This window comes from Xyrauchen texanus, chromosome 34 (assembly GCF_025860055.1).
Source record: "Xyrauchen texanus isolate HMW12.3.18 chromosome 34, RBS_HiC_50CHRs, whole genome shotgun sequence".
NCBI classification, from domain to species: Eukaryota; Metazoa; Chordata; class Actinopteri; order Cypriniformes; family Catostomidae; genus Xyrauchen; species Xyrauchen texanus.
Window position 1 is genome coordinate 23,218,593 of NC_068309.1, and position 20,591 is coordinate 23,239,183.

The window sequence follows — 20,591 nt, forward strand, 5'->3', positions numbered from 1 at the left end:
ATTGACCATGCAAGGTTTTGTTTATTCAGTTACCATGACAACTAGGTTTGCGCCAGGGTTTCCGTTGTCCGGTAATTACCGGACATTGGCCGGTAAAAAAATTAAATGTCCGACAAAATTAAATCTCTCCGGTCAAATTGTCCGATTAAAATTGCCTAATAATCCCGTCCCCCTAACACAATCTGAATTTGAGAATAAGCCTAAAATGTATAAAGCAAAAATACACCGATCTCTTGCTATGTTATAAAGGAACAGGCTCTATCGTTTGAAAGTTATGAAACAACATCGCATGCTGCATTTCAATTAAAGCGCACGCCTAAAACGGCTGCAATATAGACCTAAACAACGAACGATTGAGTGAGACGTTTCAAATATGGCCAGGCCCAGGCAGACTAGCTTTAAGAGCTTTTTTCAGAGGCCAGACGATGGTGAATCAGGAACACCTCATTATAGATAGATCAGTGCTTCTAATCCGCGCATTCGTGCAGTTTTTTTTTCTCTATCATCAAAACTGAATAGCCTATGTTCATCAGTGCATGGTTACAGTATATATCAAGCAGGGACACGTTTGTGTGCATTTTATTTTGTGATTTCACCGGAATTAATAGAGTGTCTCCACGAACGGCGATAGATTGAAACGCTGCGTCCTAGTGAAGATTGCGCAACTTCGCGCAGCAGCGTCGTCCATGCAACTGATAGCAGCGGACACGAGCGCCAGCTTGATTTCAAAAACAACAGATTTTAGCGCTAGATCTCTTATTTAATAACGGACTAAATTAATGATCTGCTAGTTAACTGGAGATGTTTTATTTATTTGTATTAGGTACATCCGTGCCTCAATGTTTCAAAAAGTGAATGTGTGTGAAACCACAGTAAAAAACAATTGGCGTTGATTGACGCCAATCGGACGTTCATGTTTTTTTTTTTGTCTATTTGAAAGTTAAGCTAATAATAATATGTTGCATTCTATACGGCCTGATTATGTCATTTTTTAAGTTACATAGACTGCCTCCAGTTTTCCTCAACTTGACTAATTAAGAGGCGATATATTTGACCGGCATATCATCAAAATGTCCGTAAAACGAAACCTCTGCCGGTCACTTTGACCGGCACCATTTTTTTCTAGTGGAAACTCTGGTTTGCGCATACGCGCCTTCAAAGGACTTCTGAGAAAAGAGCGCGTAATTGCGATGCTACTGCCCGGATTAGGCAAAAATGTCTGATTCCATTCAGTTTTGCCTAATCCGGCAGTAGCATCGCAATTTCGCGCTCTGTTTCCGCGCTCTGCTCTCAGAAGTCCTTGAACTGAATAAACAAAACTTCATCTGGTCAATATTTACTCGTCAAGTGCAAGTCAGACAGAAACTAAAAGAAGGAAAGACATTATATTTATTTTTATAAAAATTTTACGAAAGTACATTTAAATTTTGTGCGATCTACCAGCATTGCCTTTGCGATCGACTGGTAGATCGCGATCGGCGTATTGGCACCCCTGATATATATAGACATTATCTGAATATATATATATATATATATATATATATATATATATATATATATATATAGAATATTATATACATAGAATATTATTATGAGTTAAATATAATAATGATCATGGTGGATGGGAGGCCAGTGGGGTGGCCAGTGTTTTTGAGGCTGACAATTCATATACACTTATAATATTATAACTACTGCTTTTTTTGTTAAATTAAGGTAGTGTAGCTTTGTTTTCCATACCATGATAGATGAGATATATATATATATATATAGATATATATATATATATATATATATATATACACACATATCATCTATCTTAGCATCTGGAACATTTTATAAAATTTTATATACTGTATGTAATATATATCTATATATATATATATATAAACTGATCAGTTTCTGATAACTTCTCTTCAAATTAGAAATGTTATTTTTATCAAACTTCAATGTGAAAAGACCATGATTTGGACAGGAAAACTTAAATTCTAATGTCTGCTTTCTGCCACAATTCTGCTTCATTTTCCAGTGAATGCCAACATGCACAACCACAAACATCCACTGGATTCCATGTGACGAAATTGTAATGTTGTACATGTACCAATTGATGCCACACCTAAATCGAGCTGTTTGGATGTCACATTACATTGCAGAGAAGGTGGCAAAAAAGTGGAGTGCTTGCGTGTTCCTTTGAATGAGTGTCTTTATGCATTCTGCACTAGAAACAAAGTGCTGACACGGTATGAAAGCTTTAATCCAATAAAGACACATGCCCTTTCTGTAGGTATATAGCACATCCCTGTCCAATTCTAACCATTTGATGTTACCGTAGTCCTAGTGTTTGAGCTCTTTACAAGGGAAATGTCTAGGCTAAAAGCACATGTTTTAAAGGAAGGCCTTTGTCATCCACTATTGTCATTGTGGCCTTTTACTGTTGATAACCTCCTTGTGTACAGAGCATAGGCAAAATTAACACAATGCCTATGATCACAGGCCTTCAATACTTAGGAAGAGAGGAACATTGAGGGTACATTTTAAATAGCACAGACATTATTAAGAGTAGAATGTTCCATTTTGCAAGACTGAAGTAGTCTTACAAAAGGCCTGTGAGGAGTGAGGGAGACATTATGTTGGCTTCTTAAAGGGATAGTTCGCCCAAAAATAGTTACAAACCTATATGACTTTCATGGGACACAAAAGATGTTAGGCAGAATGCTGGCTTCAGTCACCATTCACTTACATATCATCTTTTTTTTTCCATAGAGTGAAAGTACCATACAGTGAAATGTACAATGCCTGGCCAAAAAAAAAGTTTCCATTTGGATTTAAATTAGCAGAAACTTAACAGTCTATGATTGGATCATTATTGCAGTGATTAATATGTTTCAGCTGGCAACAATTATTGTAATCATTACTAATGCAGTGTGTAGCTTCTCAATCGTAAACAACCATGTCGGAAGACATATCCTGTGAGCGTTGTAAACATGTTACTGTGTTTCAGAAGGTGCAAATTATTGGCCAGCATCAAGCAAAGAAAACAAATAAGGAGATTGCTGAAATCACTGGAATTGGGTTAAGAACTGTCCAACGCATTATTAAAACCTGGAAGGATAGTAGTTAACCATCAGCTTTGCAGAAGAAATGTGGTCAGAAAAAATCTTAAAGATCACCTATTATGGTTTTTCAAATATTACCTTTCATGTAGTGTGTTATATAGCTGTTTGTAAATGTAAAAAGTCTGCAAAGTTTAAAAAATCAAAGTGCACGACAAATGGAGTTATTGACTCCCAAAAAAAGAACAGAATCTGAACACCTGAAACGAGTCATTAGTAATTCCAGACTTAATTCCTGTACTAACCTACGTAATTTGGTAACAAAAACCTTCCTCTGGTCTTCATTGGCTGCTCGCGAACAGCTTTGACCCATCCTCAAACACTACACTAAGTGGTAGACCGATCACAACAGACTGGGACATCTGACCAATCAGAGCAGAGTAGGCTCTCTGAAAGGAGGAGTTTAGCATGAATGTTTTAGAATGGATCATTGAATGAGTCGTTTTTGACACTAGGAAATAAAGGTTATGCTGCCATTTAAATTATGATCAAATTAAAATTAAATGTTCTCTTACGAGAGGTTCTCTCGTATTGCGTAAGCTAGCTTACGCTACGGGAAAGATTCATCTTTTCTGAGATATTGAAGCCAAAAAATTATCCTTAATTTTTGTATCCATTGTCAACGCAGTGCGGCAGCTGCAGACCTTGAGCGGGCTAGCTAGCGAGCTCATAGGTTGCTCTGTGGCAACTGCTGCAGCCTATAGATGAGCTTGGGCTGAACTCGCGATCCAATGAGAGGCGTCCAGCGCTCACTGCATCAAAGCCCGCCAAAATGGGCGTGACTAGAGTGCATATAAGCGTAGTTCGTAGGCTGGAACCCTGATTTTCATCTCTTCAGCGAAGCTCTCCGCGATCGCTGACCTGGAAGCCGCGTCGCCGTTCGAGGGGCATCTAGCAAGCGTGGATAGCGCTAGAAGAAGCCGGCCGTCTCAGCCACCTTCAGCCATCCTGCGAAGCTACGCCATCCGACGACGTATCCTTTTATTCAGCAAGCTAGTTCTCACGAACTATTCACAAAAGAGTACGAGCGTCTTTTTCAAGATGCCTCGCTCCATTTGCGCCTCATGTCGCGCTCTTCTCAGCACAGGAGACCGCCACATCATCTGGCGCCTCTGCCTGGGACTGGGGCACGCAGAGCTCGCCTCACTGAGGGCGGATGCGATTTCTGCGAGGAGCTTCCGATGTCGACCCTGCGGGCTCGACTTGAAGCGGTCAAAGCAGAAACCGCCGCGCCGCCTTACCCTCAGCCGCGCAGGAAGAAGCGCCGCTCACAAAGGCTGCCGGAAACTGTGGTTGAAGCGACTGCCTCGCCGGAGCCTCTCCCTCGAGCATCGTTTTCACCCTCCCCGCCCCCCCGCGATGCGCAGTTGCCGCCGAGCGGCCGCACTGCTGCCATCTCGGATGACGAGGCGGAGGATAAGGGCCGCTGTTCCATCATGGCTTCGGACAGCGAGGAGTGGACAGGCTCCCAAGCCTCCTCCTTGGCCCAGGAATCCAGCAGGACTCGCGCCGGAGTCGAAGGGGAGTTAACACGCCTCCTTGAACAGGCCGTCGACCGCCTCGGGCACGAGTGGTCACCGCCCCCTGAGCAGGCACCCAACAGACTCGACGGCTGCTTTCTTCAAAGCCATCGCCGCTCTACACCCGCGGCCCGGGCCGCTCCCTTCCTGACGGAATTACATACGGAGCTTGCAAAGTCGTGGAACCAGCCAGGACCCGTTCCCACGTCTCCACCTCTCTCGGCCGGGTGGACGGCGCCACTGAGAGAGGCTACTCCTCCATCCCCCGGTCGAGGACTCGGTAGCAGCACACCTTTGTCCGCCCTCCGCTAGATGGCGTTCCAAGCCTGTGCTCCCGTCTAAGGCCTGCAGAGCTGACTTCCGCCTATGTTGGCCGCGCCTATTCCGCCGCCGGCCAAGCCGCATCTGCTCTGCACTCAATGGCCGTTTTACAGATCCTACAAGCAGACCTTCTTCGGGAGTGGGATGAGAAAGGCAGGCACCCAGAGGCTGTTACTGATCTACGGCGCGACAGACCTCACCCTTCGTGCTACCAAAGCTGCAGCCCAAGCTCTAGGGAAGTGCATGGCCTCGCTGACTGTGACCGAGAGACACTTATGGCTAACACTAGCCGACATGGGAGAAGCAGAGCGCTCCACGTTCCTCAACGCACCGCCTCTCCGACCGGTCTCTTCGGCTCCGCGGTGAGTGGCATTGTTGACCGCTTCTCAGAAGTCCAGAAAGCCACCCAAGCCATGAACCTCTTCCTGCCGCGTCGCGCTAGCTCCTCTGCAGGCCGCTCACGTGATCAGCCTCCTGCACGAGCCTCTTCACAGCGCCCAGTTCAACAAACTCAAACTTCTCAGCGTCGACAGGGCGGCCGCCTCGATCGCGCTCAGACAGCCGCCGCAGACCGCCGCCTCGTGGGCCTCGATTTAAGGTAACGCTGAAACCAGAGCAACCGAAGTCTTCCTAACTTTTTTGAACAAACGACGGCTCAGTCCCGCCGGCCGGACCACCGTCAAAGCTTTGCCCCCTGTCAGTCCCCTTCTCTCAGGCTACTGCAGTGGTGAATTTAGCAGCCAACAAGCCGGTGACACTGCCCGCTTGCTCTGCACTCAAATGCCGCTTTCACGGCTGAACCAAATAAATCTTGTAAAGAGCAAACATGTCTTATGTGTAGAAAAAGTGCCCACAACCCAGTGTTCGCCCCTACACACAAGCATAACACATCCCGTGCTCCCTATCAGAGCACGCTCTCATAAAGCGGTTACTGAACCGCTCGAAGCGTCAGAGTCAATGAAGGCGCTCACAAATGCGTCGTGCGCTCCATTCTCTGCCCGCTCTGTCACACCGACCAGCCCTATGTGTAGAAAATGTGCCCACAATCCAGTGTTCACTTCTGCACACAAGCACTGCATGTCTCGTGTCCCCACCAGAGCACGCTCACATAAAGCGGTTACTGAACCGCTCGAGCGCTAGAGTCAATAAATGCGCCCACAAATGCGTGCGCGCGCCCATTCTCTGCCCGCTCTGTTACACGGCCAGCAACCATTCCTCTGTGTGTAAGTCCCGTGCCCATGACTATGCTTGCGCATCACGTAACAGATGTGACTCTTTCCCCATTCATTCCAATCGGAAGTCACTCACAAAACAGCCTGTTCATGCTGTCTGCGAGCAATCATGCATGAACACACTAAACGCGCTCACACATTTTGTTCAGCTCTGTGTGCGGCAATCAGAGCGAATTGGCCATTCACCCTCTAGCTGCTACGCTTCAAAGCGTGGGAAGCTATTCCAGGGATATCCAAGTGGGTGTTAAGCACAATACAACAGGGCTATTTGCTACAGTTCGATCGCCGCCCTCGCTTCAGAGCTGCTCGAAACCACTGTGAACACGGAAGCAGCGTGCATGCTTCGTTCAGAAATAGCAAGCCTTCTGTGCAAAAGGGCCATAGAAAAAGTGCCACCCTCTCTGAGCGAAGTTGGGGCTTTACAGCCGTTATTTTCTTGTTCCCAAGAAAGACGGCGGCCTCAGACCCATATTAGATCTCGGGGTTTTGAACAAGGTGCTTGCAAAAGACCGCTCAAAATGCTTACAATCAGGAAACTCCTCGCGCATGTGCGCCAGGGGACTGGTTTATTTCTCTCAATCTGAAAGATGCATACTTTCAGATTCAGATAAATCCCCGTCACAGGCCATTCTTGAGATTCGCCTTCGACGGCCAGGTTTATCAATACACCGTCCTTCCGTTCGGCCTGTCCTTAGCACCCCGTACTTTCACGAAGTGCATGGATGCGGCGCTCGCACCCCTGCGGAGTCAGGGTTTGCGAATTCTGAACTATTTGGACGACTGGCTGATTATGGCTCAGTCACATATGGAGCTTCTGTCTCACAGAGCAGTTCTCCTCAGCCATCTGAACAGTTTGGGTCTTGCAGTCAATTGGACCAAGAGCTCACTACAGCCCAGTCAGACCATTTCCTTCCTGGGAATAGAACTAGACTTCGTGGCAATGACGGCTCGCTTATCTACATATCACGCACGCCGTGTTCAGCGACTAGCCGCATCTTTTCAGATGAACAGCCTCACGCCTCTGAAGAAATTCCAGAGAGTGCTAGGTTACATGGCCTCAGCCGCAGCAGTACTTCAGCTGGGTTTACTGCACATGCGCCCGCTTCAGCATTGGCTAAACACCCGCGCGTCTCGCCGGGCTTGGGCCACAGGCCGCCAGCCCATCAAGGTGACTCAGACCTGCACATCAGCTCTGCAGCCCTGGACAGTGGCCGAATGGTATCAGCGGGGAGTGACAATGGGAGCTGTATCTCGCCGAAAAGTCATCTCGACAGACGCGTCCAACACGGGTTGGGGCGCCGGTCTGCGAGGGCTCTCCGGTTTTCGGCCTATGGTCAGTTCAGGAAAAGCTCCTTCACATAAATTGTCTGGAAATGATAGCGGTCGAGTACGCGCCGTGCGCTTTCTCCCGGTCATTCAGGGTCACCACGTCCTGGTCCGTTCGGACAACAGATCTGTGGTATCCTACCTAAACCGTCAGGGCGGTGTCAGATCCAGGAACCTCTTCCATCTGACAAAACGCATACTGAGTTGGTCCCAGTGCCACCTGCGCTCGCTGAGGGCGACGCACGTGCCAGGCCACCTGAACGACGGCCCGGACAGACTGTCCAGAGACAATATTCCCCCAGGGGAATGGTCCCTGCACGCTCAAACAGTCCAGACGTTATGGCACCTATTCGGCAGAGCAGAGATAGACCTCTTTGCGTCCAAAGAGAACTCTCACTGCCCAATATTTTTCTCGAAAAGCGAGGATGCGCTGGCCCAGGACTGGCCCAGACGCCCGCTTTACGCCTTCCCTCCCGTCTCGCTACTGCCACAGGTAATGCAGAGGATCAGGGAAACGCGTCACTCGGTGCTCCTCATAGCCCCACATTGGGAGAATCAGACATGGTTCCCGGAGCTTACGCAGCTGTCACTGACAGCGCCGTGGCCCATTCCAGTGAGAGCAGATCTCCTCTCTCAAGCTCGCAGCACAATCTGGCATCCCCACCCAGAGCGCTGGGCGCTGCATGCGTGGGTGACCAACGACTACCCGTCGCTCTGCCAGAAGGAGTAATAAACACCATCATACACGCTAGAGCCCCTTCCACGAGAAGACTCTATGCGTCAAAATGGTCTGTGTTCTCAAAATGGTGCACCGACAGAGACCTGGACCCGCGGACATGTGGGGTGTCGTCGCTGCTCGTATTTCTACAAGAGCTGCTGGATAAGGGCAGATCCCCATCCACGCTCAAAGTGTATGTGGCGGCCGTTGCGGCGTTCGCTGAACCCCTGCACGGCCAGTCACATGGTAAAAACGAGCTGGTCATCCGCTTCCTCAGGGGAGCTAGAAGGATGACGCGTATGCAGCAGCAATAGCGTCCACTATCCATCTAGATAGTGTCTGTTTAGAGGCGGCGAGACCTTTGGTGCGCCCCCCATCGGTTCCTATCTGGGATCTTTCTATAGTTCTCGAAACTATGAAAGCCCCCCCTTTCGAACCACTTCAATCCGTGGATTTGAAATACCTTTCACTCAAAACCGTTTTTCTGACTGCCCTGTCATCAGTCAAACGTGTGGGAGACCTTCACGCGCTGTCTGTCAGCGCTGCATGTCTTGAGTTTGGACCAAGTGACTCCAAGGTCATTTTAAAGCCTAGACACGGCTATGTTCCCAAGGTGATCGGTACTCCTTTCAGAGCACAGGTCATTTCCCTATCGGCGCTGCCAGCACCGGATAGCGAACGCGACGCCAATCTCCTTTGCCCGGTTGGATCACTGAGATTGTATACTGCGCGCTCCGCTGCTTTCAGACGCTCCGAGCAGCTTTTCGTTTCGTTCGGAGGGCGCACCAAAGGTCTCGCCGCCTCGAAACAGACACTATCTAGATGGATAGTGGACGCTATTGCTGCTGCATACGCGTCAAAAGACCTGCCATGCCCGTTGGGCATTAGGGCTCACTCCACTAGAGGCATGGCATCCTCGTGGGCATGGTCCAGCGGGATTTCCATTCACGACATATGTGTGGCAGCGGGATGGACTTCCCCCTCCATCTTTGTCAGATTTTACAATATGGAAGTGCCCGCTCTGCAGGCAAAACTACTAGCGGTTTAATACGCTACAGCTCCCCTGGTGAGCTGCACTGATGGGACACATTCCACACAGACCGGCACCGCCGCTCTGTCGTTCCCTTCCCACTATGTGCTTATGTATTACACAATCAATGACCCGCATTCTTGCCGGCCAAATATTATTTCCCCACTCATAAGGGCTCCCCGGGTCCCCCTTAATTCCCTGGGGCTCATACAGTGGATGCTTGGCGCGCACGGCGTTGACAATGGGTTCCGTGAGCGTAAGCTAGCTTACGCAATACGAGAGAACCTCTCGTGAAGAGAACGTGTCGGTTACCTAACGTAACCTCTGTTCTCTCTAGATGAGGGAACGAGTATTGCGTAGCCGGCCGTGCTTCGCGCCACGGCGACTTTTCGCTTCAGTCAATGAAAACCAGGGTTCCAGCCTACGAACTACGCTTATATGCACTCTAGTCATGCCCATTTTGGCGGGCTTTGATGCAGTGAGCGCGCGGACGCCTCTCATTGGATGCGAGTTCGCCCAAGCTCGTCTATAGGCTGCAGCAGTTGCCGCAGAGCAACCTATGAGCTCGCTAGCTAGCCCGCTCAAGGTCTGCAGCTGCCGCACTGCGTTGACAATGGATACAAAAATTAAGGATAATTTTTTGGCTTCAATATCTCAGAAAAGATGAATCTTTCCCGTAGCGTAAGCTAGCTTACGCAATACTCGTTCCCTCATCTAGAGAGAACCGAGGTTACGTTAGGTAACCGATACGTTTTTTGGCCTTGGATGCATGTAAATCATATGAGACCTTTAAAACAAAATTAGGCATGTTAAAAAACCATAATAGGTGCTCTTTAAATGATCGCTTGAAATCACATCTTAAACAAATTCACGTTTAATTGTGAAATTAAGAGCATTTCCAATCGCACAATGTGACGAGATCTTCCAGGATTGGGATTAAACAGCTGTTTGGCCACAAGAAAGCCACTTGTTAGTGAAACTAATCAGAAAAAACAACTTAAATTGGCTAGTGAGCATAAAGATTGGACTGTGGAACAATGGAAAAGGGTCATGTGGTCTGATGAATCCAAATATACCCTATTCCAAAGCGATGGGTGGGTCAGGGATAGAAGGGAATCTCATGAAGCGATGCACCAGTCATGCATAGTGCCCACTGTACAAGCCACTGGAGGCAGTGTTATGATCTGGGATTGCCTCAATTGGTCAGGTATAGGCTCAGGAACATTATGCAGCAATAAAATGAAGTCAGCTGGTTACATCAATATACTGAATGACCAGGTTCTCCCATCAATGGATTTTTTCTTCCCTGACAGCATGGGCATATTCCAGGACGACAATGCATAGATTCATCAGGCTCAAATTCAGGGAGCATGAGGAATAATTTTCACACATGAATTGGCCACCAGAGTCCACCACGCCTGCTGTGTGTGCTCTTTTAGAGAAATAAACTCTTTTTAAGAAATATTCTGTTTTCAGAAGCTCTGTAGAAGCACCCAGGGGCAAAGCTTCACTAGCGTGCAGAGAAGGAGAAAGCCGCTGATACGCGCCATAGATATAACAGCAAAGCTCTGCAGAGGTGAGTGGAACAGAAGTGATCTCAGCTCGCTGATCGCACAACCGCTTGGCTCCGAAGAAGAAATTGAATGAACAGATGCATTATTCCCTCCTTTTATATCTGTATGTCTGGGGGAGGGACATTCAAATTCTGTCTGCCAATTTCTCATTGGCCTTTTCTCAAGTTCAGAGGTAACCGAGGCCTTCAAGAAAGTCCCCTAGTGTCACTTCATTCGACACAACGTCGAGTGAGCGACAGACGGGGAACAGCGTTTTAACATTTGTTGAATAATGCAGCATATACTCATTATCAATCCCAAACATCACATCGGCTCAGAGGCAAAAAATATAACACATTTGAAATAACCAATTAACTAATCTATTAAATCGAACACATTTTTCATTACTAGCTAAGAAAATCAAGACTAAGTCAATACATTTACCAAAGAGCCTCTGTGTAAGCTATCTATCAAAACAATTTATAAAAACAATTGAGATCCTTAAAGATACATCGTAAACCATAGCTTTTAAGTTTGATCCTTTAAAGAGAACCGGGGAAATACATATATACTTGAGCACTTAATTACCAATACATTAGCTTTAACTATGTGTTGTGGACTGTCAAGTTTTGCCTTGCAAGATTCATCTCAAAACCTGTTTGTGCCTTAACTGCAAAGTTAAATTTATCTTACCCATGAGCTGTATATGGCAGAGTGATTTTGCATTACCACTGCCAGCTGCCTTAATCCCAGCCCTGGTTCCACTTACTTCTAATTCAGCATTAGAGATATTTTAAAACTGCAGGGCTGGAGTCACAAGCCTCCGGCCCAGCAAACTGGAGACCCATCTCTCTGTTACACATTGACTATAAAATCTCCCACAACATCTGTACAACAACAAGCATTTACTCAGTGCCTTGCTGGTGCTCTGCAAACCATTGTCACGTAGAGCTATCACTCAAGTATATCATGAATTAGGGTTAGGGTTGAGTTCAGGTGTACAGTTTTAGTCCAGCTTGAGTGTGTCAGCAGAACTGCAGTACAAACTGACAATGCCTTTGTAAAGTAGCAGAAGGGTGACACTTTACAAGCAGTGTGTAATGCAATCATCTCTAGCATCAAATCTGTAAAGAGGAAACATTGGACTTACCTCCCAAAACTTGCTGGATAGCTGCACCAGGCACAAGGGAAAAGGAAAAGAGAAAAGTAAATCAATCAGCAGCACTAAACATACTGTTTTGTGTGTGTTTGTGTGTGTGTGTGTGTGTGTGTGTGTGCCATTCAAGCTGTTAAAAATACTTTAATTAATGAGCAGTATAAAATGTAATTGCTGAAGACTGACCCATGCTTAGGCTACAATGCCTACTATCACAATTTCTAATTCACTGAGGTTTTAGGCTTTGGCAGAAATTTGAAGAGTTAGTTCACAAACACACACACAAAATGGTGTCAACATTTATTCACATTCATGTCGTTCCAAACCGTAAGACTATTTCTTCAGTGGAACACAAAAGGAGATGATGTGAGAATGTTAGAAACTGACAGCCTCAGTCATTATTCAAGTTCATTGTACAGATAAAAATGCCAGGAAAGTGAATAACAACTGGTCACTCCCAAACTTTTTGCTTAAGCTCTACTTTTGTGTCCCATGGAAGAAAAGAAGTAATACAGGTTTGGAACAATATGAGAGTGAGTAAAAGACAGAATATTTGGATAAATTATCCCTTCAAGTACTGTCTGAATGTCACATCTTACAGACTAATATGATCTAAAGGAAAAGCAATTGGATGACAAACATTATGCAGAAAATAGGCTACAAATGTTTTCTACTATCAATACAAGTTAAAGGAATAGTTCAACCAAAATTTTAATTCTCTCATTATTCACTTAACATGATGCTATCCCAGATGTGTATGACTGTTTTTTCAACAGAACACAAATGAAGATTTTTAGAAGACAGAGCTCATGGCATCAGTGTAAGTGAATAATAAGATAATTTTTGGGTGATCTATTCCATTTATAAAAGCATGAATTTTCAATCCTAAAATATGTAAAGTGACACTTTGTATGTTAAGGTATGGAAGCAGATTTAAGAAATGTCTATGCATCAGGGGAAAAAAAGAACAAGCATTCAGAAATGTAAACTAAAGAACTGTAAGGGGAAAAGCAGCTACAGTATGTTATTCAAGTTTTTAGTAGGGTTTATCAAACCATTATCATATAAATAAAAGAGACAAAAATGTGAGAGTCATGTGATGCCATGCGTGGAGAGGACGTGTAAATGGAGAGCTCTAAGCACTTTGCTACTTTTTAATTATTTTTGTGTCATAAACCGGTGAGATTCGATACACCTTACTACATATCTGTTCATTGAAGTCAACATGGCAAAGAATTCAATATCCTCGGGCTCTGGAGATATTAAAAGACACTTACGTGCTCAAGCTGAAACCTCAGACAGGCCCACAGACCTGGGACTCAATTTGGACGGTGTGGCGGGAGAAATTTAGCGGCAACTAGCAAGCATGTCTGTGATGTTGACGAAGATTATTGCTGACTTGGAGGATCTTGCTGTAATACATTGATCGATTACTTTGATGGAAACAAAATTCTCTGAGTTTTGGTGATTTTCATGTGGCCCCCAAGTGAATTGACTCGCTGAGCAAATACTCAACTGTCCGAGGAGGCTTGGCGCCATTTTGTTTCTTTTTGTGTTGGTTCCTCCTAGCGACTGGTGTTTGTTTAGGGGAATAACACTCCTTCATGAATCTCTTGCATCGACGGAGGATTGCTTTTACAATGATGTTTCCAGAAAAATGTCAAACAGATACTAAGGATGGCCACAAAATATTTACATGCCCACAAGCAATGATTTCTCTGAGTCGGGACCCTGGTCGATTCCTCCCCAGCCCTCCGGGTCCGCGGTTCAGCGGAGGAACTCGCCGACCCAAGCCACTGCGGGTACCCTGATGGCTACCCTTTACTGGTATAGGTGCTCCACAGGTAGGGCCTCCTGCTCGGACTCCCCCTGTGTGTAATTCCACGGTTCTGTCCCCTTACGAGCGGACCCCCTTGTCTCCCTTAGGCAGTTACAGCTGCCCCGGTCGCCGTGCTGTAGCAACTCCCCCCTTTCGAGGCTGGATCTACCACCACACCATACTTTCCACACGAGCCCTAAGACAGCCGTGTGATGTGTCTACCACTTTTCCTCCCCAAGAAAAAGGGCAGGTGTGGTCTCCGCAGGGTCTGGGTAAGACCCCCTTCCCTATATGCGTGTAAGGGCCCCGGCCGTGATTGCTCTATGGGAGAAACATAGAGAGAAAAGAGGCCCAGCCAGGCTGGCCCGCTCCCATGTTGGCAAACATCGCCTTGTTCCCCTCCCAGGGTAACTAGAAGGATTCCGATGTTCTTATGGGGCATTGGGGAAGGGTACGTGCAGCCAGGTACAGACGATGCGCGGCACTGGATAAAATCCCTGCCCGCCTCTGTATCGGCGGTTCACGTACACGGTTCAGGGCATGGCAAGATTGGAATGGGTCCCCTAGTGTCGCTTCTCCGACACAACGTGGAGAGAGCGACAGAAGGGGAACGTTTGGTTACGTATGTAACCTCCGTTCCCCGAGGGAGGGAACGACACGTTGTGTCTTTCCTCCGCCATGTCACTGAACCGAGCCACTGTTGTGGCCGGACCATTCGGCTCCTCAGAAAAATCCTGACTAAAACTTCCGTATTTGCCCCGCTTAAATACCCGTGATGCGGGCGGGGTATGCAAATACTGACTGCCAACTCTCATTGGCCCTTTTCAATAGGTCAGAGGTGAATATCGGCGCTCAAGAGAGACCCCTAGTGTCGCTTCTCCGACACAACGTGTCGTTCCCTCCCTCGGGGAACGGAGGTTACATACGTAACCAAACGTTTTCGAGCAATGTGGGAAGGTGGGCTTCATTACATTTATCTATGATTGAAAAGGTTAATATTAAAATGAATTGTGTTCCAAAATTAAACTACCTGCTTCAATCTCTCCCTGTAGATGTCCCCCTCTCTTATTTCATATAACGATATGCGAAGTTCTTATAGCGAAGTTCTTCATCTGAAATGGTAAGCGTGCAAATTACATAGGCCGATTGACAAAGGCAGGATAGGCTTACCCAAGGTTTTTTTTTTTATTATGTATTCGGTTTCAGAAATGTGGCTCATTCGTCACCTCCACCTGAGAGAGCCCCTCCCTGGTATGGTATTGAAAAGGAAGTTCTTGCCCCTTTTTTGCCACTGCAAAGCCTTTCTATTAAACTAATCTGAGAAGTTAAGTCACACCCCATTATTTCGCATTTGCACGAGGTATGGACAAAAGTGTCCAGTGTTTAATTCTGACATTTATTTAAATGTTGCTTTGAGCATATGGCTAAACCCAAAAATATGTAAGTCCCCTATCTGCTGGTCAGAGTGGATTGTGAGGGAGGTTAATACGCTCGGTGACCTATATGACAGTGGAGTGTAGAGATCGTTTGAAAATTTGGTCCAACATTTCAGGATTCCCCGATCTCAGTTCTTAAGGTATTTAAAGCTGTGCCACCTGCTCTGTACTATTTTTGGGAGTAGCATACATCACTCTAAAGGGGCAGATACTCTAGAAGTGGCAATTACTGGGTTTGGAAAGGGTCATGAGGTATCAGTGTATTACTTCTTATTAATTCAGAGTATGGGGGAATGAGATTCAACTTCTCTCAAGAGATTATGGGAGAGAGATATAAACTTGGTATTGGAGGAGGAAGTCTGGACTTGTATTCTAAAAAACATCAAGTCTGCATCTAGAGATTTAAGGGTGCATCTGATGCAACTTAAGATATGCATCGATTATATTGGACACCCTCTAGATCAGGGGTGCCCACACTTTTTTGTGTGATGATCTACTTTTAAATGACCAACTCAATAAGACACTGTTTCATTTAAAATATATAAAAAAATATATAAAAAATATATAACAGTGTTCAACGTTGATATCATTCTTTTTTAAAACTAAACACAAAACACCTACAACACAATACATTACAATAGCCAGGGCATTTACCTTATTCTGAAGACTTGCACTGAATGGAATCAGACTGTTTTGCCTAATCCGTGCAGTAGCATCGCAATTTCGCGCTCTGTTCTCAGTCCTTGGAAGGCGCGTAGGCGCAAACCTAGTTGTCATAGCAACTGAATAAACAAAACCTCGCCTGGTCAATATTTACTCGTCAAGTGCAAGTTAGACAGAAACTAAAAGAAGGAAAGACATTCTATTTATTTTTATTCAAATTTAACGAAAGTACATTTACATTTTGTGCGATCTACCAGCATTGCCTTTGCGATCGACTGGTAGATCGCGATCGACGTATTGGGCACCCCTGCTCTAGATTGTATAGACTTAGTCTTAAAGACACACCCACCTGCTGGCGATTCAATTCAGAAGACAGGGACAAAACCAATGTTTTTTGGGAATGTATTAAGATACAAGAATTTTGGTTGAGGGTACAGAGATTTATGTGACGTATTGGACAGAAAGTTTTCATTTTGTCCCAGACTATGCATCTTAGGTGATTGAGCGGTTATTCATTTTGGGGATAGCCACTTAAAAATGTGGGTCCTATCCATGGTTATGGTTGGAAGACAAATTTTTCTTAGGGGGTGGAAGACGGCTGGGGCACGCTCATTTCAGGAATGGTGCGGGGTGATCGGCAGGGTGGGGAAGGTTGGGAAAATGCGATTTATTTAAGTGGGTGGATATTTGGCTTTTTTGGAGGGTTCTCTGGGTGGGAGAGTGGAGGGGGATTATTTTTTTTTTATGTGAATGTGCATTGTTTTTTGAAAGTGTATTTTTTTAGGTTTTCATTTTTATGTTGTATTGTAAGTGACCACTGTAGTGCGTGATTGTGTCGGGTGGGGGGGGGGGGTTTGTTCAGAGGGATGGGTTTCATTTATATAAATTATTCTATATTTTATGTTGTGTTTAGCCTAGTTGTCTTGTAGATGGAATCAATACAAAATGTTAATAAAAAATAATAATAAAAGAAACAAAAGTATTTTGGGATCAAAAATAAGTCACATGCATTTCCAAATACACAGCCTGTATTATATGATGTACCTTTATCTTCCGTAATACTTCCAGAGCAAGTTCTCCAAGAGGCCAAAAGGACAGCTGCTAACTGAATGAGATACTTCAGGCAGTAGAACAAAATAAGGCAAGCAATGTGCCAAGCTTCTTTAGCGTGAAATAAAAGGAGTCAGGGGAGGAAGTCAAAGACTTGCATGGTGGGGCTTGTGTGGAGCTGGATAGTCTGGTCATGCAGGGTGAGTCAGATCATTGTTGCCATTGTGATTAATGAGAAAAAAAGTTTTTTTGCAGCTCTTAAGGGAAGAGGGCAACAACACTCACTCTAAAACACTAATGAGAACACATGGCAGCTTGCACAAGGTACTTATCCATTCAAAATGCAAGCCCAAGAGACTAGCCTATGCCCAATTAAATAAGAATCTGTTATTTCACCATTTCACAATGATGCAATCATTATTATGCAGCCATGGAGACATCCCTGAGCCTGTGAGAGCACCCAGGAGAGGGGGAGCTAATCTATGATCTATTTTCCTAATATGTGTTCATTTTAGCCACTCAATGACAACAAATTAATTCTGATCCAATAGTTAAAGCTAAGTTAGGCTGGGCAGCTTGATCAATAAACATATGTTTTAGTATGGAATAGCACCAAACGTATTTGGACACAGGGTGCAAAATGAACTTTTTAGCCCACCAGCCAAGGTGGACTGGTACATGAAAAAATTTACCAGCCAGTCAGATTTCTTACCGGCCCCTTTTTTGTTTTTTTTGCATTTTACAAGTTAATTTTACAGACATTAGAGCGAAAAAAAATAATACCACAAGCATGTTTAAAAGTGAAGGGCTTTTTAAAGAATTGTATTGTTTTATTATTTATGAAACACTTATTTGCCAGATAGATTTTTTTTTTTTTAAGATTATTCACTTAATACAACAAAACGAAATTAGAATTTTAAACTACATGTTATTATTTGAACGACCAGTAAGTAACTCTCATGACTTTCATGAGCTTTAAGTACACATAACACAGTTCTTGGTTTATTTGGAGTTAATTAATTCAATCAGCTCCAACTGCTTCAAAGAGCCAGCTCATGGATTTACTGCTAACCAGGGATGTCCTCATACCATTTATTTGGAAAAAAATTGAGGACGATGCGGCTGGCGATGGAGGCGATTTGGGGATGGCAGCGGGCTCGGTTTCACCGGGTACGTCCCCACGAACCACCCGCCCCCAGGCACGCTCGTTGACTTCCGTCAGGACTTTTCTGAGGAGCCGACAATGAGGTTCAGCCACAACAGTGGCTCGATTTAGCGACGTGGCCGGGAGGACACAACGTCTCGTTCCCTCCATCAGTAAACGGAGGTTACATCCATAACCTAGACGTTCCCCATCTGTCACTCACTTTGACATTGAGTCAAAGAAGAAACACTAGGGGTCCCATTTAAATCACGCCATGCACTGAGCCGTGTACGTGTACTGCTGACACAGGAGCTGGCAGGTATTTTATGTGCCAGTGACCAGCTGTGCTAGGCTGCACGTACCCTTCCCCAACGCCCCATAAAATCATCAACGCCTTCTGGTTCTTTACCCCCGTCAGGGGGGAACAAGGCGACGTGCCAAGCATGGGAGCAGGCAGCGCCAGCCATGCCTTTTCTCTCTCTATGTTTCTCGCATAGAGTTAAAGCGGCTGGGGCCATCTTAATGCTATCATATGCATCGGGGAAGGCGATCTTTCCCAGTTTTCCTATTCTTTCAGGAGGGAAAGACCCTACGGAGACCACACCTGCCCAGACTGGGGGAGGTAAAGAGTGGTGAAATACATCACATGGGCTTTTAGGTCACATGTGAAGAATGGTGCGGTGGTAGATCCTACCTCATTGGGAGGGAGGAGTTGCTACAAACACGGCGACCGGGGGTCCGTGAGGATTGCCCAAGGGAGTCATGGTTCTGCTCGCAAGGGGACCGTACCGTGGAAAATACACACAGGGGGGAAAAGTCCACATGGGTGCCCGTCCTGTGGAGCACCTATTCTAGTACAGGGTAAATTGAGTACCTGCATTGGTCTTGGTCGGTGAATTCCAGTGGAGGGAAAGGGCACTATGTGTACAGTTTGTCAGCGTGTACCGAGTTCTACCGGCTTGGACCTGAGAAAACACGGGACGAAACAGACTCAACCCTGAGATTGTAAAATCTTGCAAAGGTATTAGGTGTTGCCCAACCCACTGCTCTGCATATGTCTGCTAGGGAGGTGCCCCTGGCCAGTGGCCATGAGGATGCAACACTTCTTGTTGAGTGTGCTCGGACCCACAAGGGGGGGCAGGGGGCACGGCTTGAGGGCGATAGGCCAACGTAATGGCGTCCACTACCCAGTGGGAAAGCCTCTGTTTGGAGACAGCGTTCCCTTTCCGCTGTCCACCAAAGTATAAAAAGAGCTGCTCAGAACATCTAAAGCTCTGCGTGTGGTCCAAGTAGATACGCAAAGCACGTACCGGACACAGCAACGAAGGGAATGGGCCTGCCTCCTACCAGGGCAGTGCGTGCAGGTTCACTACCTGGTCCCTGAAGGAAGTGGTAGGAACCTTAGGCACGTAGCCTGGTCGTGGTCTTAGAATCACGTGAGTGTCTGCCGGACCGAACTCCAGGGCAGGTGTCGCTGACAGAGAAGGTTTGCAGGTCCCCGACCCTTTTGATGGAGGCGAGCGCGATCAGGAGGGCCGTCTTCAAGGAGAGGGCCCGGAGTCCGACTGATTCTAGCAGCTCGAAGGGGGGGGTCTCTGAAGGCCCGAGAGGACCACTGAGAGATCCCAGGAGGGGAACAGGCTAGGCCGGGAGGGATTTAACCCACGGGCACCTCTTAGGAACCTGATAATTAAGTCGTGCTTACCCAAAGACTTGCCGTCTACTGTGTCGTGTTGGGCCACGATAGCAGCTTCATACACCTTCAAGGTGGACGGGGACAGCCTCCCCTCCAACCACTCCTGCGGGAATGAAAGCACTGACCTAACTGCGCACCTCTGTGGGTCTTCAGCCCAGGAAGAACACCAATTTACGAGCAATCGCCTCATCAGGGCGTAAAGTTGCCTGGTAGAAGGGGCTCTGGCTTGGTTGGTCGTGTCTACGACAGCAGGTGGTAGATCAGCTAGATTTTCCGCATACCATCCAGGGGCCAGACGTGGAGGTTCCAGAGCTATGGGTGCAGATGCCAGAGCATGACCTGTCCCTGAGAAAGAAGGTCCTTCCTCAGGGGGATTTGCCAGGGAGAGATTTTTCGCAAGGAGTACGAGATCCGAGAACCCAGTCCGAATGGGCCAATAGGGAGCAACTAGAATGACTTCCCTGACCTAGCATAGCACCTGTGCAAGCAGGCTCACTATGGGAAATGTGTACTTACGCATCCCCGCGGGCCAGCTGTGTGCCAGCGTGTCTGTCCCGAGGGGAGCCTCTTTTCAGGCGTACCAGAGCGGGCAGTGGGAGGTCTCTCGGGAGGCGAAAAGGTCTACCTGTGCTGCGCCGAACCATTCCCAAATCAGCTGGACCGACTGGCGGTGAAGCCTCCACTCTCCACTGGGCAAGCGTTGTCGTGATAGCGCGTCCGCTACCACATTGAGGTTGCCCGGGATGTGAGTTTCACGCAGCGACTTGAGTTACTGCTGGCTCCAAAGGAGGAGAGGAAGGGCAAGTTGTGACATGTG

The 20,591-nt window shown here is 46.5% G+C and overlaps 1 protein-coding gene across 1 annotated transcript in view; it reads right to left on the reverse strand.

Annotated features, from left to right (window-relative positions):
* LOC127627699 (neurexin-1-like) overlaps window positions 1–20,591 on the reverse strand; it is a 527,683-nt gene that overhangs the window by 474,639 nt on the left and 32,453 nt on the right. Inside the window, exon 2 of the mRNA XM_052104201.1 lies at window positions 11,961–11,981. Within this exon, the coding sequence (XP_051960161.1) occupies window positions 11,961–11,981 (21 nt within the window). The remainder of the gene's footprint in view (window positions 1–11,960; window positions 11,982–20,591) is intronic.